The 27450-nt window shown below is 38.3% G+C and overlaps 1 protein-coding gene across 4 annotated transcripts in view; it reads right to left on the bottom strand.

Annotated features, from left to right (window-relative positions):
- dlc1 (DLC1 Rho GTPase activating protein) overlaps nucleotides 1-27450 on the bottom strand; it is a 176947-nt gene that overhangs the window by 100533 nt on the left and 48964 nt on the right. For 3 of the 4 annotated variants that reach the window (XR_009821806.1, XM_062026258.1, XM_062026259.1), the window contains one exon: nucleotides 17338-17368. Coding sequence is in view for 3 of the 4 variants with exons in the window: in XM_062026258.1 (XP_061882242.1) it covers nucleotides 17338-17368 (31 nt within the window). In the remaining variant the exon portion in view is untranslated. Of the gene's footprint in view, nucleotides 1-4004; nucleotides 4284-17337; nucleotides 17369-27450 lie in introns of those variants that run through there. The other variant, XM_062026261.1, reaches the window with a different exon arrangement.

Raw genomic sequence — 27450 nt, 5'->3', positions numbered from 1 at the left:
CTTTCATCTGAAACTCGACAGTCTATTCTTGTTCTTAGAAATGAAGGCTATTCCACAAAATTGTTTGGGTGACCCCAAACTTTTGAAGGTTGACATGCATATACTGTATATTCACTGTTACACGGGGCCCTCTGAGTGGGGGACGTGGCCCATTAATGAAAACATGTTCGACACCTCAGAGTCAAAGTGCTCAAACGGACAATTGAGCGTTCATTAGTTTCCTTAGTTGGTAGGAATAATGAGTGTCTGTTGTTTCCTGGTAATGAGCTTGAAAGGTTGACTTCTGCTAGAAAAGTCCGTCAGGCACAAAGACTGGCATGACAAGCCAGCGCTCGCTAGCCAATGAATACGCTCAGTGTTCTCCCGGGCTGAGGTCGGGGGTGTGATCACACGGCAACGCCAACAAGGCCGCTGGATGTCGGCATGAGTGACTCGGCAGAACAAGTCATGTAAGAAAAATGTTCCATTCAGGGTCACGGAATGTAGAGATAAAGTTAGGTAATAGTTGATGACTCATCCCCATTGGATACGGTATTAGGGCCACTCCATCGCAAATTCAATCCAAAACGTGCTGTTTTCAGAAAAAAAACAAGATTTTACAAAACGACTACACTGAATTAAAAAAAAGTCAGATTTTACAGGAAAAAAATAAATGTTACTGTAAAAAGCAAAAAACAAAACTGGTACAGTTTTTCCATTTACAGTAATGCACTGTCAATGGAAAATGAGAAAATCAAACTACCCATTTGTAGAGTGGTTCATTGAAAATGTATTTTTAATCAATCAATCAATGTTTATTTATATAGCCCTAAATGACAAGTGTCTCATAAGGCTGCACAAGCCACAACGACATCTGCGGTACAGAGCCCACATAAGGCAAGGAAAGCTCATCCTAGTGGGACGTCGATGTGAATGACTATGACAAACCTTGGAGAGGACCGCATATGTGGGAAACGCCCCTCCGCCCCTCCCCCTAAGGGAGCCTGAAAGCAATGGATGTCGAGTCGGTCTGACATAATATTGTGAAAGTCCAGTCCATAGTGGATCCAACACATCAGCGAGAGTCCAGTCCACAGCGGATCCAATACAATAGTGAGAGTCCAGTCCATAGTGGGGCCAGCAGGAGACCATCCCGAGCGGAGACGGGTCGTTAGAGACAACAATCTTAACGTCATTGGTCTTAGCAAAACCTGGCTAAAACCAGACGATTTTTTTGCGCTAAATGAGGCATCTCCTCCTAACTATACGAATGCACATATTGCCCGTCCCCTTAAAAGGGGTGGGTGGGTCGCACTAATATACAATGAAAACTTTAACCTTACCCCTAACCTAAATAATACATATAAATCGTTTGAGGTGCTTACTATGGGGTCTGTCACACCGCTGCCTCTCGACCTGGCTGTTATCTACCGCCCCCCTGGGCCCTATTCGGACTTTATCAGTGAATTCTCACTAATCAAAGGTGTATTAACATGTTGCAAATCAGTGAAATGAGAATAAGACAACTCATATGGTGTTGTTGTTTGTTGTTTTTGGTGGTGAGTTTTGAACAAAAAAAGAAGAAAAACACAGGAAGTAAGATAACCTACAGTACTAGGTACTAAATGGGGAAGGGGTAGGAACTAATAAGCTAATGCTTCTTCCTACTCCTTTTCAAACATAAAAAGGGTTTTTATCATCTCATGTAATGTAGTATTCACATGTTGTTTGAAATGAAGCATGCATTCAATATTACATCATGTACATAATAATACTCAGACGTGTTTAGTGGCTAATGGTAAAAAAGGAAACAAATTGGTTGTTTTACAGCAGGCACCGTCAAGAAGACTGAAAAACAGAACACATTGAAGATGGCAATGAATGAGGTACAGAGAATTCCTAGCAACGGCCGTGGCATAGCAGGGAGTACATCAACTATTCAGACAATAGATGCTTGAGCGTGCTACTAATTGCCTGAACAAGAAGCTAAGAAGTAGGCTGGAGTATTGTTCCAATTACCAATAGCGCAAGAAGGCCCCCAAAAAGCGTTGGACCCAGCATGGAATACTTCAAATACTCCAACAACAGATACTTTAGGTGTCAGCAGGTACATGCTGCCTAGGAACTAGAAGACCTATTGATCCATCCGGCATGCTGATGCCTTCACAGAACACCTTGGACTGCCAGCTGCAACATTGCGGCTCGAAGGCGGACTAAAGGGTGGATCCTCTGGCTCATTAGTTATAGATGGGCCTAACCCAGTACAGTACTCACATGCCTTCAGTGACACACTTCCAGTCAAACATGACATGAAACTAACAAACACTACTGATAGTCCATCAAACTCCATATTGATTATGTTGGGTTATTTGTTGTATCTTGCACCATCTCTCTCTCTCTCTCTTAGGAGACAAATATGGCCTCCTGTATAGACTACATAATCCAACATGCGCGCTTCAAATGTAGCAGCAATATTTTTTTTATTTTGCCCATCATTCACATTCCTAACGTAAGACAAAAACTTTTTATTAATGCATTGTAGCTCGTAAATAAACGCTAGCAAGAAACAGCTAAAAATGGAGTCAATGGAATTAGCTAAACAAGAACTACGAACGTAATAAAACAACCACTTACTGTACAATGTCGGCTCTCACTGGGATACTGACAGATGGGATGTTTATATCTTCCCGTTGAGATGAGGAATAAATCATAATAAAGGTGACTAATTTAAATGTCAAAGTAGACCAACTTGTGGGTTTATGTCCACAACCTTCTACTATCCAGGTGAGAGGCATGATTTATCATCTAGAATTCACTTTCACCAACTCAGAGGCCATGCAGCAGCTCAACATGTCAATATAGCAGCATAAGCTAGTTAGCTCTCTTTGTAGTTGGTCTGCGTTAGAGCGTATAATAACAATATAGCTAATACTTGGTTAATATTCAGGTCAGGATGTGTAGATGGTTTGTAGACTACTCCAATTAGCTACGTTGTTAGCCACGTCGTATTTAATGACTTACAATGCATAAAAAACATGTTATTGTCTTACAAAGGGATTGTGAATTATAGGAACAATTTAAAAATAATTCAAATCCACCCCAATGGGACAATTGTCATTTATAACAGACCTGGGCAAACTAAGGCCCGGGGGCCACATGCGGCCTGTTAAGATTTTCAATCTGTTCCGCCGGACATTAAGTTTTTGGAAATAAGTTTAAGTAAATAAGTAAATAATGTTTTTAGATGTTTAAGATGTAAAGTGTAGCTGCCATTATGATGTGCACTCATGTTTTATAATGACCGGAAGTCTTCAACTATACTAACTATTCCAATGCTTGTAAGCTGCGCTTTTGTATGATATACTAGTTACTATGGTCTTCTAATTAGTTACTATGGTCATCTAATTAGTTACTATGGTCATCTAATTAGTTACTATGCTCATCTAATTAGTTACTATGGTCTTCTACGTCACAGCAGCTCAGACGAGGCACCAAGCAGTGTGGGCGGGAAGCGTTTCCACAGACGCGGAAGGAGATTTTCACAACAAAGTTGTAAAGCTTAGTGATGTATCAGATTGTAGGTGGGTTTATTTTGTATCCTTCACATTCATATTTCACTGTTTGTTGCATTTTTGTTGCGTTTCACTTTATTGTAAAATATGTTGATTCATATTTTGTCAATATTCCGTGTTTTATCGTTCATAGAAAAATGTAAAATTCCATTACATTTTTTAAGGCGGTCTGTCATAACGTTTTTAGCATTCAATCAGACATTATTGTGAGGTTTTGTATTAGTGTTCCTAAAAATAAATATACCGGCCCCCAGACACATTTTTGCTCTAAATGTGGCCCCCGAGTCAAAATAATTGCCCAGGCCTGTTCTAGAAGAAGTGCATCTCCTACTTCCAACGACACCTCCCTGCTGGGACCGGGGATGACATCGCCACCACAGGCCGCACGGTGAAGCACACCCCAAACGCCCCTGGCATGCAAGACATTTTGTAGGTGGGATTGTGGACACTCACCAGTCAGCCGGCTCTCCCAGACGTTCCTGTTGAGCGAGTCTAAGGTTTTGGAGGAGCTGAAGGACCTCTGCAGCAGGAGGAGCCTCATGGAGCGAGACATGCTGACAAATCTCTCAAATGTATCTCAAGCCTGCATCACTCCCACACATCTCTCATCTGGCCTGCTGGGGATTGTAAATATGAGCTACCTGCAATCTTGTCCTGCAGCTTCCTGCCTCCCGACTGAGCTCCCTTCCAATCTGGAGCGTACACTCCCATCTGCTGCAGGCAGCTTCAATGCGGGAACTGCTGGGACACATCCAGCCTGCCGCAATACTCTCATATTCTATTCTCTCTAGTCAAGTGTGTGCGTGTGTGTGTGTGTAAGTGCTTTCTGACTCAAGCTTCAGTGGTCACGATGCATATCTGAGTGCTAAAGAGTCACGACGAGCATCACCCATGGCTTTTTAAAACAGCTCTTACCCTACAAAAGGGTTTCTGTGCAATCTACTAATAAAAGTCTCAATCAATTCTTCACCACAAATATCTGGTCCTCACTTGTAATACACTTTTCCACCACTTGTGGCAGTAATGACAATATCAAACGGAAGAAGAAGTCTGGAGCTGAAGTCATAGAGTAGTTTCTTAAAACAAGACTAAGTGTCATAACGGGGGGGGGGTCGCAGCTTGCTGCGAGGTTTGTTCTCCGAGGATGCAAACGGACTATTGCAGACAGGACTTGAAGGTAGGAACATATTAATTAATTAATTCATCCTACACATCACAAAAGACAGGAACTAAAACAAAAGGAAAGCGTGCCGTTCGCACGAGACGCTAAAGAACAAAAAAATGAACGCAGGAAACATAGGCGCTAACACTTAGCATGAACTATGGACATAGAAAAAGCAAGACTTACTGTGGCATGAAACAACTAACATAACTACGGCATAGCACAACATGAAACTGTGGCATGAAACAACTAACATAACTATGGCATGGCACAACATGAAACTGTGGCATGAAACAACTAACATAACTATGGCATGGCACAACATGAAACTGTGGCATGAAACAACTAACATAACTATGGCATGGCACAACATGAAACTGTGGCATGAAACAACTAACATAACTATGGCATAGCACAACATGAAACTGTGGCATGAAACAACTAACATAACTATGGCATAGCACAACACAAAACTGTGGCATGAAACAACTAACATAACTATGGCATAGCACAACATGAAACTGTGGCATGAAACAACCAACATAACTATGGCATGGCACAACACGAAACTGTGGCATGAAACAACTAACATAACTATGGCATGGCACAACATGAAACTGTGGCATGAAACAACTAACATAACTACGGCATAGCACAACATGAAACTGTGGCATGAAACAACTAACATAACTATGGCGTGGCACAACATGAAACTGTGGCATGAAACAACTAACATAACTATGGCATAGCACAACATGAAACTGTGGCATGAAACAATTAACATAACTATGGCATGGCACAACATGAAACTGTGGCATGAAACAACTAACATAACTATGGCATAGCACAACATGAAACTGTGGCATGAAACAACTAACATAACTATGGCATAGCACAACATGAAACTGTGGCATGAAACCAATAATGACGCCAGCACGACTGACTGGCAAAGTTTGGCTTGAATCATGTCTCTTGATTGGAAACAGGTGCGTGTCCCAAACACCAGAGGCAGGTGGAAATCATAAGTCGCCATGGTAACTAAAACAAACAAGGGTGCACACAAAAACAGGAACTACTGGAGTTAAACTAACAGAACATAACGAAAACATGATCCGGACCACGGATCATGACACTAAGTAACTCTTGGGGATGATACATGGATGTACAGCTAGTTAAATGTCATGGCCTGAGGGGGTCTGTATCGCTTTCACTGGCACTTAGCCACCTTGAGGAGGGTGGCAGGAACCCTGACACACAAAAAAACTACAAATGCGCTGACTTGCTTAACGACATGCGTCACGCCCCCTTTTCCCTGTTCGTTAAAAAAAGACAAGTCAATGCAAGCATACGTGCCGCCAGAAAACTAAAAAGAAGAAGAAGAACGCCCACGTGCAATTATTACTGTCATGGCCAAAGCTCCAAAGCGACCAAAGAAACGACAAGTTTTGTCTGAGTAGACAAAAAAAGAAAAACGGAGCTGAGGACAGTCAGGATCAACATTGGCCTGGCTTTCAAACATGAGGACTTCAGACCGATGCTGCCTTGGTTCTGTTCCTGCTAAACTAGTAAGTGACTTCCGAGGCACAAATTAAAATGCTAATGCTAACGTTAGCTACCGTAAATTTGCATGGTAGCAATAAATAGCCACTAGCTAGATAATTTCACTTCATACTTCATTCGGAAAAAATCTTTCTTTGCTTGGGACCTGCATCCGCCCCGATACATTCCTGCTAGTAGCGTCATGTTTGTAGCACAATCCAAGGTCATTTCTGGATAGTGTCTGCTATTTAACATCAGCATTGCCAAGAGAGACCTAATATTTGTGCCAATATTACATGATGCTATATGCGCTAGTCATTTTGGCAACTCTCTAATTGTACACAAAAGCCGACTACAGCCTGCAATCATCATCAGCCAACACAAAAAGATTCTGCAACGCCCCGCGTTAACATTTGGGTCGGATTTCCCAGACAAAATGAAATGTCAAAATCAGCGAGTCAAATAGTGTTTCTTTTGTGTTGTCATGGCAGCATGTGATGCACCACAGCCGCCTGATGATGATGATGATGATGATGATGCCTTGTTTACCCTGCTGGTCTATCAGGGACAATGTCTGCAGTGTTCAAATCCTGCAGGAACGCTCGCATTGCCTCGGACTATCACCAAACCCAGGATCCATGACATGTAGAACTGTAAATAGAATTACTTTTCCGCGAAAATTAAAAAAAAATAAAATCAGGACGTTCAATTATATCTGCCTTAGAATGTCAACAATATCTCGAAACCCCAAATGCTAATTTCCATAGAGTAGTTAGACTTAGACCTCCTTTTAAAGGCCTACTGTCTGATAGTTTATACATCAATGATAAAATCTTAACATTGCAACACATGCCAATACGGCCGGGTTAACTTATAAAGTGACATTTTACATTTCCCGGGAAATATCCGTCTGAAAAGGTCTATGTATGATGACGTATGCGCGTGACGTAACGGATTGAACAGAAGTATTGGGACACGTTGGATCCAATACAAAAAGCTCTGTTTTCATCTCATAATTCCACAGTATTCTGGACATCTGTGTTGGTGAATCTTTTGCAATTTGTTTAATGAACAATGGAGACTGCAAAGAAGAAAGCTGTAGGTGGGATCGGTGTATTAGCGGCTGGCTGCAGCAACACAACCAGGAGGACTTTGAGTTGGATAGCAGACGCGCTATCCGACGCTAGCCGCCGGCCGCACCGATGATCGGGTGAAATCCTTCGTCGCACCGTCGATCGCTGGAACGCAGGTGAACACGGGTGTTGATGAGCAGATGAGGGCTGGTTGGTGTAGGTGGAGAGCTAATGTTTTTAGCATAGCTCTGTCGAGGTCCCGTAGCTAAGTTAGCTTCAATGGCGTCGTTAGCAACAGCATTGCTAGGCTTCGCAAGGCTGGACAGCATTAACTGTGTATTTACATGTCCAGGGTTTGGTTCGGTGTCTCCTGATAGTAGAAGTAATAGTAGTATTGTTGATCTTCTGTCTATCCTTCCAGTCAGGGGCATGTTTCTTCTGTTTCTATCCGCAGTTAAGCACGAGGCTACCACGTTAATCCCCCCGGGAGGAGCTGGACGAAGTGGCTGGGGAGAGGGAAGTCTGGGTTTCCCTGCTTAGGCTGCTGCCCCCGCGACCCGACCTTGGATAAGCAGAAGAAGATGGATGGATGGATGGATGGCTATCACGTTAGCTCCGAAGCTAAAGTGCTTCACCGATGTATTGTCGTGGAGATAAAAGTCACTGTGAATGTCCATTTCGCGTTCTCGACTCTCATTTTCAAGAGGATATAGTATCCCAGGTGGTTTCAAATACAAATCCGTGATCCACAATAGAAAAAGGAGAGAGTGTGGAATCCAATGAGCCAGCTTGTACCTAAGTTACGGTCAGAGCGAAAAAAAATACGTCCTGCACTGCACTCTAGTCCTTCACTCTTACGTTCCTCATCCACGAATCTTTCATCCTGGCTCAAATTAATGGGGTAATCGTCGCTTTCCCGGTCTGAATCTCTCTCGCTGCTGGTGTAAACAATGTGGAAATGTGAGGAGCCTTTCAACCTGTGACGTCACGCTACTTCCGCTACAGGCAAGGCTTTTTTTTATCAGCGAGCAAAAGTTGCGAACTTTATCGTCGATGTTCTCTACTAAATCCTTTCAGCAAAAATATGGCAATATCGCCAAATGATCAAGTATGACACATAGAATGGATCTGCTATCCCCGTTTAAATAAGAACATTTAATTTCAGTAGGCCTTTAATTGTCATTCAAATTTGACCTTTACAGTACAGATAAGAACAAAATGGTGTTGCATTAACTCATGCTAGTGCAGGGAAAAAAAGCAATAAGGTGCAGATATAAATAAATAAATAGATTACTGTACAGATAAATATATTGCACTTTTTCATATGCATCCACGTTCATGGATGTATGTTATATTGTCTTTTTATTCTAGCGAGTTAATCCATTTTGGGGGGAATTGAGGAGATCATTTAATTATGATGCGTTCAAGAGTCTTACGGCCTGAGGGAAGAAGCTGGAGGTTCTGCTAGGGAGGCTGCGGAACCTCTTTCTAGAGTCCATAGTGACAGCTATTCCATCATAAAAGGCTCCAGAAATATTCCAAAAGCCTCCAAAGGTGTTGTTATGAAGTGATGTTGTCTTGTTTGTGTTTGTGTGAGGAAGTCATCAGTCTGAGGAGCTCATGACTCTGTAGGCTCTTTGTGCTGTCACAACAACAGCAGCCTGACACGGACGTTTGTCAACAGGAGTTTGAAAACATCACCTTGGGACAGCAGAGGACTCTTAAATGGGCTAAATAGAGAGTGCAATCCATTTAGCACTTCATTTATAGTGGGGAAAGGAAATGCAAATATAATCATTAAGCGCTCTGAGTGTGATCTATCAAGGCCAAAACTGTTCTGGGTCTATATTTATATTCAAAGTATGTGCAAAAGTGGCACAGTTATGCACAAATGGCTGTGAGAAAGGATACATTGACAAGAGTTCTTGCCAATATATTTAGACTGTCCAAAATGTTGATATTCAGCAATGACATGTTGTAGTTTTATAGCTGCACTGCAAAAAGTCAGTGTTCAAAAACAAGAAAAAAAACAAAAACAATGAGGGGTATTTTACTTGAACTAAGCACAATTATCTGCCAATAGAACAAGAAAATGTGGCTTGTCAAGACTTTCCAAAACAAGTCAAATTAGCTAACCTCACTGAACCCAAAAAATAGCTTCAAATAAGTATATTCTCACTAATAACAAGTGCACTTTTCTTGGTGGAAAGAAAAAAAGAGACCTTTTTGCTCAATATGTTGAAAAATATTCTTAAATGAAGTAAATGCTAGTGCCATTATCTTGACATAATGATATGCGCTCGGCATCATGATTTGTTTTTTCATGCTTGAAGTAAGAAATGATTACTTTAAAAGGGTAGTTTTCTACTAGTGAGTAGGGATGATGTTTGATAAGAAATTATCGAGTTCGAGCCTATTATCGAATCCTCTCATCGAACCGATTCCTTATCGATTCTCTTATGGAGTCCAGATAGGTTGTTGTATATGGAAAAAAACACAATATTTGGTTTAACAAAAGCTCACTTTTATTTTAAAGGAAAAAAATACAAATAAAATAAATAAATAAATATTGACTGTTACCCCCCTAAAAAAGTAAAATAAATAAATATTGACTGTTGTTACCCAAAGTATATTAAGTGGGATTTTTCGGGGGGGAAAAATATATACAGTAACACAAAAACAAGCTGTCTCTGTGATCACTATAGGTGTATAAATAATAATATAGTGTTAAACAAAATCAGTCCCTTGGGCACAAAACTGAAAATAATACAGCTCTCCAAAAAGTGCACTTCTGCTGCTATTGGAACATACTAACTACACACACAGGCAGACAGCTAACAAACAATCCAAGACGTCTAATAAAGTTCCAAAGCAGATGAATCCATTCAGGCTCTTTATTGTTGTTGATCTTGCTTTGTCTTTTCCTATCTTTACTTTTGTCTTGCACTGGACTGTTATTTTTAATTTTTTAAAACTGAAATACACACAATGACAAATGTATAAGCTATGTGATTCAATGAACATACTGAAATGTAATACACAATATGTAAATATTAGCTTCATACAAATATACAGTACTATCATCAAACAAATACTTCTGAGTGTTGAAACTATTTTGATGGTGGAAATACACGACTGGCAGCCATTTTAAGTCCTCAAAACATCCATCGAAACAGTGCACAAAAATCGTTTTTCAATGAACATCTTAGTATCAAACTTAACCACTTTCCACCTTAATATTGACTTACATAAACAAGTTAAACCGTTTACTTACAGACTTATCTTTTCCAAGGCTTGTAAGAGCTAACGCAACTTGTCTACTTCTCAATTGTCTCATGAACTGGACTACCATCGTCAACCCGGAAGTGGCCAGACTAATGACGCGTAGTATTTTCATATCGCCACAAGGTGTCAGTAAGAGTCTACAATCAAATGGGCATAACATTGACCATTTGGGATTCGTTCCCAGGGATTCCAATAAAGAACCAACTCTTTTTTTTACTATAGTGGCCTCGATAACGGGTACCGGTTCTCAAAAAGGGATTCGAGTCCGAGGACTCGGTTCTTTTCTTATCGAACAACCGGGAGAATCGGTTTTGAGCATCATCCCTACTTGTGAGTGTTGATGACAACACTTGATATTCTAGTTTCAAGCATGTTTTACTCAATATAGCTCATCAAATCTCAGCAACAAGCTGTAATATCTTACTGACGTCATTTAGGAGCAAAACACTTAAAACAAGTAAAACACTCTAACATCAAATCTGCTTAGTGAGAAGAATGATCTTATCAGACAGAACATAAGCAAATATCACCTTATTTGACATATTTCATCTTACTTAGATGTCACTTTTTGCAGTGTGACGGGTGACTTCACTTTTCATGCCTAGTATTGGTACCAGTTTTTGTGTATTTGGGGTCTGCGTGAATCCCGAATATTTGAAATCAAACCATGGCAGCATGGTGAATATATTTATAAAATAATCTTGCCTCCCTTCATACTTACTCCAAACTAATTTCCCCCATTAAAGACCCCCCCCCCCCCCCCCCCCCCACTATAGACGTCAGCAGGTATCTCCATATATGGTATAAACTTTACCCAAAGTGCTTTGCGCGCGTACGCCATTGCCGTCTGTGGGGCCGACTGGCTCGTACATGCACATGCATCCTGCACTGTTGCCACTCGCGATACAAAGTAGCATGTAGTGGGAGCCTATAGCTGTCAGTAGACTCCATATGGAAGCGCCATAAACTCCTTACTTTTACTTGAGTAATAAAACTGTAAAGTAACAGTACTCTTACTTGAGTACTACTCTCCCCACCTCTGCAGATAGCATTATGCTCGGCACGGCCAACTGACTTTATGGCCCCTGAAGGCTTTGCTGAGCAAGATAAGGGTGAATTACCACGTCTTTACCTTTCACCCGTCTTTCAGGCCACATTTCAGAGAGACCTCTTCAAACTGTTGTCCTAACAGGATTGGGGAAAACAAACCCGCAATAAAAGAATAATGTTGTACTAAGATACGCAAGATTCATCTACAAAAGCCAAAAGCAGGGAAGTTGTCACGTTGTGTGAAGACTGGTTACCCCAAGTCACACCAGGACACCAGGAAAGAGGGTACTTCATGACCTCTGTCTGTCTGATGTCCTGGTGAGTCCATCTCTAGTCTGATGTCCTGGTGAGTCCATCCCTAGTCTGATGTCCTGGTGAGTCCATCCCTAGTCTGATGTCCTGGTGAGTCCATCCCTAGTCTGATGTCCTGGTGAGTCCATCCCTAGTCTGATGTCCTGGTGAGTCCATCTCTAGTCTGATGTCCTGGTGAGTCCATCGCTAGTCTGATGTCCTGGTGAGTCCATCCCTAGTCAGATGTCCTGGTGAGTCCATCCCTAGTCTGATGTCCTGGTGAGTCCATCCCTAGTCTGATGTCCTGGTGAGTCCATCCCTAGTCTGATGTCCTGGTGAGTCCATCCTTAGTCTGATGTCCTGGTGAGTCCATCCCTAGTCGGATGTCCTGGTGAGTCCATCGCTAGTCTGATGTCCTGGTGAGTCCATCCCTAGTCTGATGTCCTGGTGAGTCCATCGCTAGTCTGATGTCCTGGTGAGTCCATCGCTAGTCTGATGTCCTGGTGAGTCCATCGCTAGTCTGATGTCCTGGTGAGTCCATCCCTAGTCTGATGTCCTGGTGAGTCCATCCCTAGTCTGATGTCCTGGTGAGTCCATCCCTAGTCTGATGTCCTGGTGAGTCCATCGCTAGTCTGATGTCCTGGTGAGTCCATCCCTAGTCGGATGTCCTGGTGAGTCCATCGCTAGTCTGATGTCCTGGTGAGTCCATCGCTAGTCTGATGTCCTGGTGAGTCCATCCCTAGTCTGATGTCCTGGTGAGTCCATCCCTAGTCGGATGTCCTGGTGAGTCCATCGCTAGTCTGATGTCCTGGTGAGTCCATCGCTAGTCTGATGTCCTGGTGAGTCCATCCCTAGTCTGATGTCCTGGTGAGTCCATCCCTAGTCTGATGTCCTGGTGAGTCCATCCCTAGTCTGATGTCCTGGTGAGTCCATCGCTAGTCTGATGTCCTGGTGAGTCCATCCATAGTCTGATGTCCTGGTGAGTCCATCTCTAGTCTGATGTCCTGGTGAGTCCATCGCTAGTCTGATGTCCTGGTGAGTCCATCGCTAGTCTGATGTCCTGGTGAGTCCATCGCTAGTCTGATGTCCTGGTGAGTCCATCCCTAGTCTGATGTCCTGGTGAGTCCATCCCTAGTCGGATGTCCTGGTGAGTCCATCGCTAGTCTGATGTCCTGGTGAGTCCATCGCTAGTCTGATGTCCTGGTGAGTCCATCCCTAGTCTGATGTCCTGGTGAGTCCATCCCTAGTCTGATGTCCTGGTGAGTCCATCCCTAGTCTGATGTCCTGGTGAGTCCATCGCTAGTCTGATGTCCTGGTGAGTCCATCCCTAGTCTGATGTCCTGGTGAGTCCATCTCTAGTCTGATGTCCTGGTGAGTCCATCGCTAGTCTGATGTCCTGGTGAGTCCATCGCTAGTCTGATGTCCTGGTGAGTCCATCGCTAGTCTGATGTCCTGGTGAGTCCATCCCTAGTCTGATGTCCTGGTGAGTCCATCCCTAGTCTGATGTCCTGGTGAGTCCATCCCTAGTCTGATGTCCTGGTGAGTCCATCGCTAGTCTGATGTCCTGGTGAGTCCATCCCTAGTCGGATGTCCTGGTGAGTCCATCGCTAGTCTGATGTCCTGGTGAGTCCATCGCTAGTCTGATGTCCTGGTGAGTCCATCCCTAGTCTGATGTCCTGGTGAGTCCATCCCTAGTCTGATGTCCTGGTGAGTCCATCGCTAGTCGGATGTCCTGGTGAGTCCATCCCTAGTCGGATGTCCTGGTGAGTCCATCGCTAGTCTGATGTCCTGGTGAGTCCATCGCTAGTCTGATGTCCTGGTGAGTCCATCCCTAGTCTGATGTCCTGGTGAGTCCATCCCTAGTCGGATGTCCTGGTGAGTCCATCGCTAGTCTGATGTCCTGGTGAGTCCATCCCTAGTCTGATGTCCTGGTGAGTCCATCCCTAGTCGGATGTCCTGGTGAGTCCATCGCTAGTCTGATGTCCTGGTGAGTCCATTCCTAGTCGGATGTCCTGGAATGTTCCTAAGGTGGATTCATAAAGTGTATCGGATGTGTTGACAGAATAAGAAGAAGAATAATAATAATAATAAGAAGAAGACACTGGCCACCATTCATCAGCAGGAAGTCATAAGTGTTGATGATTGTGGGTGTGACGCGTTCATGTGATCATTTCTGCGTTCATGTGATCATTTTTAAATGTCTTCAATTCACATTTCCTTAAAGCGGAAATGATAACAATCTACAAGGTTAATACAGTTCACTTCTCTTTCTTCCCTTCCATGTATCTGCTTTTTGGTGTACGTCCAGTTACCATGACATATGTATGTATTGTTGCATTTGAAGCAATTGTATTGTTGGTAATATTGTTATTATTCATTATCAATATTGATATTTCTATTGGTATTTGTATTGATCCATTTGTAGTGTAATAATGTTCATTGTCATTTCTGTATTATTCATATTTACTTCACTAACTGAGTCTCTGATATGACTTTTACTATCATATTTGTACATGTTGTATTTGCTGATGTTGTTCTGTTGTTGTTGTTGTTGTTGTTGTTGTTGTTGTTGTTGTTGTTGTTATTGCTGTCTCTCTGTTTTATCCCCCTCTTGTCCGGCTGCATCAAACATGAATATAAATACATTTAATAAAGAAAAAAAACGGGTAACTGCACTTTCTTTTTCTTTTTTTTTTTTTTTAAGGAATTTTGCCCATTTTTTTAATGCATTCTAAGTCATAAAATATGGCAAGTAGGAGGTGGCTAACAATGCAGCTAAAGGGTGTACATTATTCCGCCCATCCAAAAACTGCAAAAAATACTGCATTTACATCATGTGACCTGAATATTAACCAATTATTAGCAATATTGTTATTATAAGCGCGAACGCAGACAAACTATTTTTAACCGTGCAGTGATCTCACCGAGCTAACTAGCTTATGCTGCTATGTTGCCATACTGAGCTGCTGCATGGCCTCTGTGTTGGTGAAAGTGAATTGTAGATGATAAATCCTGCCTCTCACCTGGATAGTACAACGTTGTGGACATAAACCGAGAAGTTGGTCGACTTTGACATCCAACTTAAACATGAGATGGCGAAGAAGACACGAAAATCGCTATCCCAGTAAGAGCAGACATTGTACAGTGAGTGATTGCTTTATTATGTCCATAGTTTGTATTTTAGTACTTAGCAATACTGCTACATGATGCTAAGTGTTTCAGTGAATTTTTTCAGTAAATATTACATGTTATTATGAATGTTACTAGATATTACATATATCCTTACATCATGTATATAGTACATGTTATTATGAATGTTACTAGATATTACATATATCCTTACATCATGTATATATTACATGTTATTATGAATGTTACTACATGACATATATACTTACATCATGTATATATTACATGTTATTATGAATGTTACTACATGACATTTATACTTACATCATGTATATATTACATGTTATTATGAATGTTACTATATGACATATATACTTACATCATGTATATATTACATGTTATTATGAATGTTACTACATGACATATATACTTACATCATGTATATATTACATGTTATTATGAATGTTACTACATGACATATATACTTACATCATGTATATATTAAATGTTATTATGAATGTAACTACATGACATATATACTAACATCATGTATATATTACATGTTATTATGAATGTTACTTCATGACATATATACTAACATCATGTATATATTACATGTTATTATGAATGTTACTACATGACATATATACTTACATCATGTATATATTACATGTTATTATGAATGTTACTACATGACATATATACTTACATTATGTATATATTACATGTTATTATGAATGTTACTACATGACATATATACTTACATTATGTATATATTACATGTTATTATGAATGTTACTACATGACATATATACTTACATCATGTATATATTAAATGTTATTATGAATGTTACTACATGACATATATACTTACATCATGTATATATTACATGTTATTATGAATGTTACTACATGACATATATACTTACATCATGTATATATTACATGTTATTATGAATGTTACTACATGACATATATACTTACATCATGTATATATTACATGTTATTATGAATGTTACTTCATGACATATATACTTACATCATGTATATATTACATGTTATTATGAATGTTACTACATGACATATATACTTACATCATGTATATATTAAATGTTATTATGAATGTTACTACATGACATTTATACTTACATCATGTATATATTACATGTTATTATGAATGTTACTACATGACATATATACTTACATCATGTATATATTACATGTTATTATGAATGTTACTACATGACATATACTTACATCATGTATATATTACATGTTATTATGAATGTTACTACATGACATATATACTTACATCATGTATATATTACATGTTATTATGAATGTTACTACATGACATATATACTTACATCATGTATATATTACATGTTATTATGAATGTTACTACATGACATATATACTTACATCATGTATATATTACATGTTATTATGAATGTTACTACATGACATATATACTTACATCATGTATATATTACATGTTATTATGAATGTTACTACATGACATATATACTTACATCATGTATATATTACATGTTATTATGAATGTTACTACATGACATATATACTTACATCATGTATATATTACATGTTATTATGAATGTTACTACATGACATATATACTTACATCATGTATATATTACATATTATTATGAATGTTAGTACATGACATATATTCTTTATACAGCATGTGTATAAAACATTGATTGAGGTCTTTTAGAGCGACTTCCGTTAGCTGACTTTTACTAACCTTTATTTACTATTTAGAATGCATAACATTTTTAAAAAAAAATTTGTTTTTTTAGTCTTACATGAGTGATGAGAACAATTCCCCCAACAAGTGCAGTTCTCTTTGAATAAAAGTTGTCCTGAGAGTGAAGGTTTGACAGTTCATCTGTAATTAGGTGTGGAATGAATGTGTTTGTCATTCTGAGTGAGCAATATTTGTGTAAACAGACGCATGTTTGAGTCATGGACACCGGACCAGCAGTCTGGTTCTTATCTCAGACAGGCGGCAGGTCAGATGAGTCTGGATCCTTATCAAGGACAAACATCAAGCCAGTCATCTGAGCAGATCTTACACTCATCCACTCTCTCGACACACAAGAAGACCACTCAGGAAGTCTACTGAAGGTTCTCCTCACATGACAACAGCAGCAGAGTCCAAACAACAACACAAACATGACAAGGAGTCCAAACAACAACACAAACATGACAAGGAGTCCAAACAAAAAGTACTCACCGGGTTTTGTCCTTTCTGGGATGGCAGTAATCTAAAAAAGAAGGAAATAGTGTGCTGAGACAACTTTACATCACTTTAGAGCAGGGGTCACCAACACGGTGCCCGCGGGCACCAGGTAGCCCGTAAGGACCAGATGAGTAGCCCGCTGGCCTGTTCTAAAAATAGCTCAAATAGCAGCACTTACCAGTGAGCTGCCTCTATTTTTTAAATTGTATTTATTTACTAGCAAGCTGGTCTCGCTTTGCCCGACATTTTTAATTCTAAGAGAGACAAAACTCAAATAGAATTTGAAAATCCAAGAAAATATTTTAAAGACTTGGTCTTCACTTGTTTAAATAAATTCATTATTTTTTTTACTTTGCTTCTTATAACTTTCAGAAAGACAATTTTAGAGAAAAAATACAACCTTAAAAATGATTTTAGGATTTTTAAACACATATACCTTTTTACCTTTTAAATTCCTTCCTCTTCTTTCCTGACAATTTAAATCAATGTTCAAGTACATTTATTTTTTTTATTGTAAAGAATAATAAATACATTTTAATTTAATTCTTCATTCTAGCTTCTGTTTTTTCGACGAAGAATATTTGTAAAATATTTCTTCAAACTTATTATGATTAAAAATTTTTAAAAAATTATTCTGGCAAATTTGGAAAATTTGTAGAATCAAATTTAAATCTTATTTCAAAGTCTTTTGAATTTCTTTTAAAAATTTTGTTCTGGAAAATCTAGAACAAATAATGATTTGTCTTTGTTAGAAATATAGCTTGGTCCAATTTGTTATATATTCTAACAAAGTGTAGATTGGATTTTAACCTATTTAAAACATGTCACCAAAATTCTAAAATTAATCTTAATCAGGAAAAATTACTAATGATGTTCCATAAATTATTTTTTTATTTTTTTCAAAAAGATTCGAATTAGCTAGTTTTTCTCTTTTTTTTCCGGTTGAATTTTGAATTTTAAAGAGTCGAAATTGAAGATAAACTATGTTTCAAAATTTAATTGTCATTTTTTTCGTGTTTTCTCCTCTTTTAAACCGTTCAATTAAGTGTAAATATCATTAATTATTAATAATAACATAGAGTTAAAGGTCAATTGAGCAAATTGGCTATTTCTGGCAATTTATTGAAGTGTGTATCAAACTGGTAGCCCTTCGCATTAATCACTACCCAAGAAGTAGCTCTTGCTTTCAAAAAGGTGGGTGAGCCCTGCTTTAGACAATGGGGGCCCAAACGTATCCACTGAGGGCCACATACGTACTGATCACATTAAAGCATGCGGGGCCCATTTTGATATGTTTCCTTTCAAAACCAATACAATATATAATTATAATTTTTTTTTTTACCTTCAGGGCTTCCTTCCAAGTTTGGTCCCGGGGACCCAGAAGGGTCTCAGTCATTTAAATAAGTCATATCTTATTATTATTATTATTTAATTTATTTATATAGCGCATAAATCTCCAGATTTGTCGATAAAAAAAGTTATTTTTTTGTTTGTTTATGTTTTATGCTCTTTTTGTCAAAACCCTCTTTTTAGTCGCAAAAACACAAAATGTGTAATATTTTCCTCCAAAATAAAGTTCAAAGTGGAATGCTTGATGTGAAGTCATTGGAGCCATAAGCAAATTGATTATTTATAACAAAAATATACAACATTTTCCTGAAAAAACCCCTTCAAAGTGTGATGTTTGATGAGAAGTCATTGAAGCCATAAATAGGCCAAGTATTCCTAACAAATTGTATATTAATTAATTATTCATGTTTGAGCAATGACAGTTTCAATACAAATCCCAATAAAACTCTTTGGAATCCAAAACTCATAAAAGTGTAAAAATAAATCTTTTTTTATTTTTTATTTACCTTTAACACTGAAATCTCTAGATTAACCTCAGCTCTATCCATCAATTATAGGTTTATTTGGAATTTACTTTTAACACTTAAATATCTAGATTAACCTCAGCTCTATCCATCAATTATAGGTTTATTTGGAATTTTTTTCATGGTTTTTTTTGGTTTGTTTTATGCTCTTTTTGTCAAAGAAAGCTTACGTTTTTTTATATGACAAACACACAAAATATGCAATATTTCCCCCTAAAAGTGAAATATTTGATGTGAATTATTGGCGCCTAAAATATGTCAATAATTCATAACAACATTTATTTTAATTCATTATTATTTTAAGCAATGACAGTTTGAATAATAAATAAAAAAACAGCTCGCATGGCAACTTTTTTATTAGAGTCAACACTAACTTTTTCTCCTTTTTGCTTTTTTATTACACTTGTTTTTTTTAATAGTATTTCTAGAATGTGCCTCTAATATGACTGGCTGGAATATTTCTAAATCAATCTGCTGCTGGGAAAGCAAAAAGGAAATGAGCTGACCTGTTATTCCATTGATCAAGTGTGTGCGTGTGGTGTGTGTGTGTGTGTGTGTGTGTGTGTGTGTGTGTGTGTGTGTGTGTGTGCGTGTGTGTGTGTGTGTGTGTGTGTGTGTGTGTGTGTGTGTGTGCATGGTGGGCAGCAGTCTGTTGGAATGCAGAGGTCTTCCTCGCCCCTGACTTCTGACCTCGGGGGTCCTTAGTTGACCCCCACACGCTGACCTGTTTTAATCCACACTCCCCTGCAGGAGATCAGAAGACCAGGAACATTCTTGCTCTCATTTCATTCATCAGAAATGGACAAAATGGATGAACCTCGCAAGATGGAAGATCTTCTCACCTCCATTGAGGACATGTTTACCACCATCAAGCAATAACTACTATGTTGTTTTTTAAATCAAGCAGACTTTATTGATATAACACTTTTCCTGCACAGGTGAGTGCAACACTTTATGCAGGTAAAACAGAAAACAAACACAATGTTGGCACTAACATGGCACAGCAGACTGAGGGGGAAATTCCTCTTTTGAGGCGTCCAAAATGGAGAAGAACTCAAATTAACGCCGTCTATAAAATAGTATAACATTTTTTAAAATATATAAAAATATAATATAAATATTCCGATAATTAATAAACAAAAACGTAAAATAAAGAACATAATAGAAGTAATAATAGCAATGAGAAAAATAGAAAATAACAGAACAAAAATGAAGAGAGCCTGATTAAAAAGGTGTGCCTTTCAAAAGAAGAATAACAAAAATTAACACCATTTATAAAATAGTATAGAGCTTTTTTTTAAATATATAAAAACAATATATAAATATTGCAATAGTCATTAAACAAAAACATACAATAGAACAGGGGTCACCAACGCGGTGCCCGCGGGCACCAGGTAGCCCGTAAGGACCAGATGAGTAGCCCGCTGGCCTGTTCTAAAAATAGCTCAAATAGCAGCACTTACCAGTGAGCTGCCTCTATTTTTTAAATTGTATTTATTTACTAGCAAGCTGGTCTCGCTTTGCCCGACATTTTTAATTCTAAGAGAGACAAAACTCAAATAGAATTTGAAAATCCAAGAAAATATTTTAAACACTTGGTCTTCACTTGTTTAAATAAATTCATAAATTTTTTTACTTTGCTTCTTATAACTTTCAGAAAGACAATTTTAGAGAAAAAATACAACCTTAAAAATGATTTTAGGATTTTTAAACACATTTTTACCTTTTAAATTCCTTCCTCTTCTTTCCTGACAATTTAAATTAATGTTCAAGTAAAAAAAATTTTTTTTATTGTAAAGAATAATAAATACATTTTAATTGAATTCTTCATTTTAGCTTCTGTTTTTTCGACGAAGAATATTTGTGAAATATTTTATTCAAACTTATTATAATTAAAATTTTAAAAAAAATTATTCTGGCAAATTTGGAAAATTTGTAGAATCAAATTTAAATCTTATTTCAAAGTCTTTTGAATTTCTTTTAAAATTTTTGTTCTGTAAAATCTAGAAGAAATAATGATTTGTCTTTGTTAGAAATATAGCTTGGTCCAATTTGTTATATATTCTAACAAAGTGTAGATTGGATTTTAACCTATTTAAAACATGTCACCAAAATTCTAAAATTAATCTTAATCAGGAAAAATTACTAATGATGTTCCATGAATTATTTTTTTATTTTTTTTCAAAAAGATTCGAATTAGCTAGTTTTTCTCTTCTTTTTTCGGTTGAATTTTGAATTTTAAAGAGTCGAAATTGAAGATAAACTATGTTTTAAAATTTAATTGTCATTTTTTTCATGTTTTCTCCTCTTTTAAACCGTTCAATTAAGTGTAAATATCACTAATTATTAATAATAACATAGAGTTAAAGGTCAATTGAGCAAATTGGCTATTTCTGGCAATTTATTTAAGTGTGTATCAAACTGGTAGCCCTTCGCATTAATCACTACCCAGGAAGTAGCTCTTGCTTTCAAAAAGGTTGCTGACCCCTGCTCTAGAACATAACAGTAGTAATAATAATAGCAATGAGAAAGATAGAAAATAACAGAATAAAAATGAAGAGAGTTTAACAAGATGAGTAAAAAGCCTGATTAAAAAGGTGTGCCCTTCAAAATAAAGTATCGTGTCATTTATGATCCTGGTCCACACACACCTGCAAAAAGTCCTAAAAGCACCGTAATGAACGTTTGAACCCATACGGTAACGATGGGCATTGATATCGCAACTAAACCTGCATAAAAGTTGTTATTCATCAGATTCTAAACTGAGTCATCATTTTCAAAAATCTATTTATTTTTTTTAAATGAATCAGTTTGTGAAAAGACATTTTTGGGCCATCTCACCTGTGACCTGTTTGAAGATGTTCAATGAGGTTTTAGGGACGGCTAGGAGACCCGCAAGCAAGACCCAGGACACTTTGTGTCTCCCAGCTGGCCTGGGAATGCCTCCCGATCTCGGATAAGCGGAAGAATGGTTTATAGCAAATATAACATTGCCAGAATGGCTTTGAATGGAGAATCGTGTTAATGGAGAATCAATTCTGAATGGAATCGTCACCCCAGGAATCGGATCAACTCGTTAGGTGCCCAAAGATTCACTCTCCTACTACCAATTTTTGGTCAAATTGTTTAAATATAAAATCTTTTTTGTGAGGTGATAATAACTCTGTTGTGCAGTTGATGAATTTTCTTACACATCTGCGTCTCATTTGCAGCATTATGTACTCCATTTATAGACTGCGCTGTGTTGCCTAGCCAGGAAGTAGCCTTTGCCATTCATTTCAATGTGCCGGTCTAGTCTTTTGTTGTGCCCTACAAAGTGTTTATACTGTAAGTATTGCACTTATCACACACCAGCTGTTTGGTTGTGATGTGCGTCTTAGTTGTAGTCTAAATATATTAGTTGTAGTTTCAATATATATCATATCTGTTTGAATATATATAATATCTATTTATAGTATGTTGTTCAAAAATAATATAATATCAAAATGCCCCCAACCCCCCACCCACACTTGACTTTTCAGTATGTGGCCCTTGGTGGAAAAAGTTTGGAAACCCCTGATCTGGAATATTAGATGCTCTCGAAATTAAAATGAAATATACTTTAAATGTAAACAAAGTTTAGTTAATTAGTTAATCATAAAATTAAATGATACTAATTTATGAATTAATTAATTTGAGAAATGACATCAACAATAATAAACACTGTTAAATGTGTAACTGAACATTACTATTTTCGTACAAGCAGACTTTTTGACACACTAGCTTATGTACTTACATAATCATACTATTCATATTGTATTCCTACATGGGGAAAAACATGAGTATTTTGTTTTTTTAAAAAGCAAAAAGTAGGAACGTAATGAGAAAAATCTAAACATTTCAAACTTGTAATTAATGATAATATAATTAGTCACCTATGACTCAAAGTTTTGTCTTTAAATATACATAACATCTGTTTTAAAACAATATCTATATAATATCGAAATAATAATATATAATAAAAAGCTGACACAAAGTTCTGTCTTTATATAATATCTGTTTTTAGCATTATATTTTTGGGCAGCACGGTGGACCAGGGGTTAGCGCGTCTGCCTCACAATACGAAGGTCCTGAGTAGTCCTCAGTTCAATCCCGGGCTCGGGATCTTTCTGTGTGGAGTTTGCATGTTCTCCCTGTGACTGCCTGGGTTTCCTTCCTCCCACCTCCAAAGACATGCACCTGGGGATAGGCCCCTCCCACCTCCAAAGACATGCACCTGGGGATAGGCCCCTCCCACCTCCAAAGACATGCACCTGGGGATAGGTTGATTGGCAACACTAAATGGGCCCTAGTGTGTGAATGTGAATGTGAATGTTGTCTGTCTATCTGTGTTGGCCCTGCGATGAGGTGGTGACTTGTCCAGGGTGTACCCCGCCTTCCGCCCGAATGCAGCTGAGATAGGCCCCAGCACCCCCCGCGACCCCAAAAGGGACAAGCGGTAGAAAATGGATGGATGGATGGATATATAATTTTTATATATATATATATATATATATATATATATATATATATATATATATATATATATATATATATATATATATATATATATATATATATATATATATATATATATATATATATATATATATATATATATATATATATATATATATATTAGGGCTGCAACAACTAATCGATTAAATCGATTAAAATCGATTATAAAAATAGTTGCCAATTAATTTAGTCATCGATTCGTTGGATCTATGCTATGCGCATGCGCAGAAGCTTTTAAAAAAAAAAAATATATATATATATATATATATATATATTTTTTTTAAATAAACCTTTATTTATAAACTGCAACATGTACAAACAGCTGAGAAACAATAATCAAAATAAGTATGGTGCCAGTATGCTGTTTTTTTTCAATAAAATACTGGAAAGGATAGAAATGTAGTTTGTCTCTTTTATCCGATTATTAATCGATTAATCGAAGTAATAATCGACAGATTAATCGATTATCAAATTAATCGTTAGTTGCGGCCCTAATATATATATATATACATATATATATATATATATATATATATATATATATATATATATATATATATATATATATATATATATATATATATATATATATATATATATATATATATACTATATATATATATATATAATTTATATATAAAAAATAATAAATATATATATATATATATATATTATATATAAAAAATTATATATATATATATATATATATATATACTGTATATATATACTGTATATATATACTATATATATATATATATATATACACTGTATATATATATACTATATATATATATATATATATATATATATATATATATATATATATATATATATATATATATATATATATATATATATATATATATATATATATATATATATATATATATATATATATATATATATATATATATATATATATATATATATATATATATATATATCCCTGCCCCTGTTGAAAAAGCTCCTGTGGGTGCTTCTAAGAGCGACTGAGCAGGAATGAAGGTGTCCACATGGGAGGTCTCAGTCCAGCACTAACAAGCGTTTCAGTCCACCAGCGTACTGTTGTGTCAACACCACACCACCAGTTGACCCATGAAGTCACTTCCACCTCCACACAACACCACCTTCAACAATTACAGTGAGAGAGTGCAGACCCCACCCAGGAATGTGGGATGAATGGTGGTGGTACCAGTGAGTTTTCATAGCCCCCCTGGGCCCATCTCCCCTTCCCTTCCCCCCCCCACTGACATGCCACACAGCAGCTTGTTCCGGACCATGTCAGGTGTCTACCAGGAGGCCTCATTTACCCACCCTCCTTTATTTCAAACATTGTGTTGGCTGAGGAGGTGGAGGTGGGACTACTTTGCAGGTGCAGGAGGTGCAGGTGGGATTGCTTTGCAGGAGCAGGAGGTGGATGTGCAGGAGGTGGGATTGCTTTGCAGGAGCAGGAGGTGGAGGAGGTGGAGGTGCAGGAGGTGGAGGTGGGATTGCTTTGCAGGTGTGTGAGCATGGGAAGCAGGGTCCATTTCCATCATGTTCCCATATTCCACATAGTAGAGTTAGTAGATGCACACGCAGTCTTAGTAGATGCACACGCAGTCTTAGTAGATGACACGCAGTCTTAGTAGATGACACGCAGTCTTAGTAGATGCACACGCAGTCTTAGTAGATGACACGCAGTCTTAGTAGATGACACGCAGTCTTAGTAGATGACACGCAGTCTTAGTAGATGACACGCAGTCTTAGTAGATGACACGCAGTCTTAGTAGATGCACACGCAGTCTTAGTAGATGCACACGCAGTCTTAGTAGATGACACGCAGTCTTAGTAGATGCACACGCAGTCTTAGTAGATGACACGCAGTCTTAGTAGATGACACGCAGTCTTAGTAGATGCACACGCAGTCTTAGTAGATGACACGCAGTCTTAGTAGATGCACACGCAGTCTTAGTAGATGACACGCAGTCTTAGTAGATGCACACGCAGTCTTAGTAGATGCACACGCAGTCTTAGTAGATGACACGCAGTCTTAGTAGATGCACACGCAGTCTTAGTAGATGACACGCAGTCTTAGTAGATGCACTCGCAGTCTTAGTAGATGCACACGCAGTCTTAGTAGATGACACGCAGTCTTAGTAGATGACACGCAGTCTTAGTAGATGCACACGCAGTCTTAGTAGATGCACACGCAGTCTTAGTAGATGCACACGCAGTCTTAGTAGATGACACGCAGTCTTAGTAGATGCACACGCAGTCTTAGTAGATGACACGCAGTCTTAGTAGATGCACACGCAGTCTTAGTAGATGACACGCAGTCTTAGTAGATGCACACGCAGTCTTAGTAGATGACACGCAGTCTTAGTAGATGCACACGCAGTCTTAGTAGATGCACACGCAGTCTTAGTAGATGCACACGCAGTCTTAGTAGATGACACGCAGTCTTAGTAGATGACACGCAGTCTTAGTAGATGCACACGCAGTCTTAGTAGATGCACACGCAGTCTTAATAGATGACACGCAGTCTTAGTAGATGACACGCAGTCTTAGTAGATGCACACGCAGTCTTAGTAGATGACACGCAGTCTTAGTAGATGACACGCAGTCTTAGTAGATGCACACGCAGTCTTAGTAGATGCACACGCAGTCTTAGTAGATGACACGCAGTCTTAGTAGATGACACGCAGTCTTAGTAGATGACACGCAGTCTTAGTAGATGACACGCAGTCTTAGTAGATGACACGCAGTCTTAGTAGATGACACGCAGTCTTAGTAGATGACACGCAGTCTTAGTAGATGACACGCAGTCTTAGTAGATGCACACGCAGTCTTAGTAGATGACACGCAGTCTTAGTAGATGCACACGCAGTCTTAGTAGATGCACACGCAGTCTTAGTAGATGACACGCAGTCTTAGTAGATGCACACGCAGTCTTAGTAGATGACACGCAGTCTTAGTAGATGACACGCAGTCTTAGTAGATGCACACGCAGTCTTAGTAGATGCACACGCAGTCTTAGTAGATGACACGCAGTCTTAGTAGATGACACGCAGTCTTAGTAGATGACACGCAGTCTTAGTAGATGACACGCAGTCTTAGTAGATGACACGCAGTCTTAGTAGATGCACACGCAGTCTTAGTAGATGACACGCAGTCTTAGTAGATGACACGCAGTCTTAGTAGATGACACGCAGTCTTAGTAGATGACACGCAGTCTTAGTAGATGACACGCAGTCTTAGTAGATGACACGCAGTCTTAGTAGATGACACGCAGTCTTAGTAGATGACACGCAGTCTTAGTAGATGACACGCAGTCTTAGTAGATGACACGCAGTCTTAGTAGATGCACACGCAGTCTTAGTAGATGACACGCAGTCTTAGTAGATGACACGCAGTCTTAGTAGATGACACGCAGTCTTAGTAGATGACACGCAGTCTTAGTAGATGACACGCAGTCTTAGTAGATGACACGCAGTCTTAGTAGATGACACGCAGTCTTAGTAGATGACACGCAGTCTTAGTAGATGACACGCAGTCTTAGTAGATGACACGCAGTCTTAGTAGATGACACGCAGTCTTAGTAGATGACACGCAGTCTTAGTAGATGACACGCAGTCTTAGTAGATGACACGCAGTCTTAGTAGATGACACGCAGTCTTAGTAGATGACACGCAGTCTTAGTAGATGACACGCAGTC

Source organism: Entelurus aequoreus, linkage group LG18, assembly GCF_033978785.1.
Source record: "Entelurus aequoreus isolate RoL-2023_Sb linkage group LG18, RoL_Eaeq_v1.1, whole genome shotgun sequence".
NCBI classification, from domain to species: domain Eukaryota; kingdom Metazoa; phylum Chordata; class Actinopteri; order Syngnathiformes; family Syngnathidae; genus Entelurus; species Entelurus aequoreus.
Note: the sequence above shows the minus strand (reverse complement) of the source record. Positions and strands in the feature narration are given on the sequence as shown.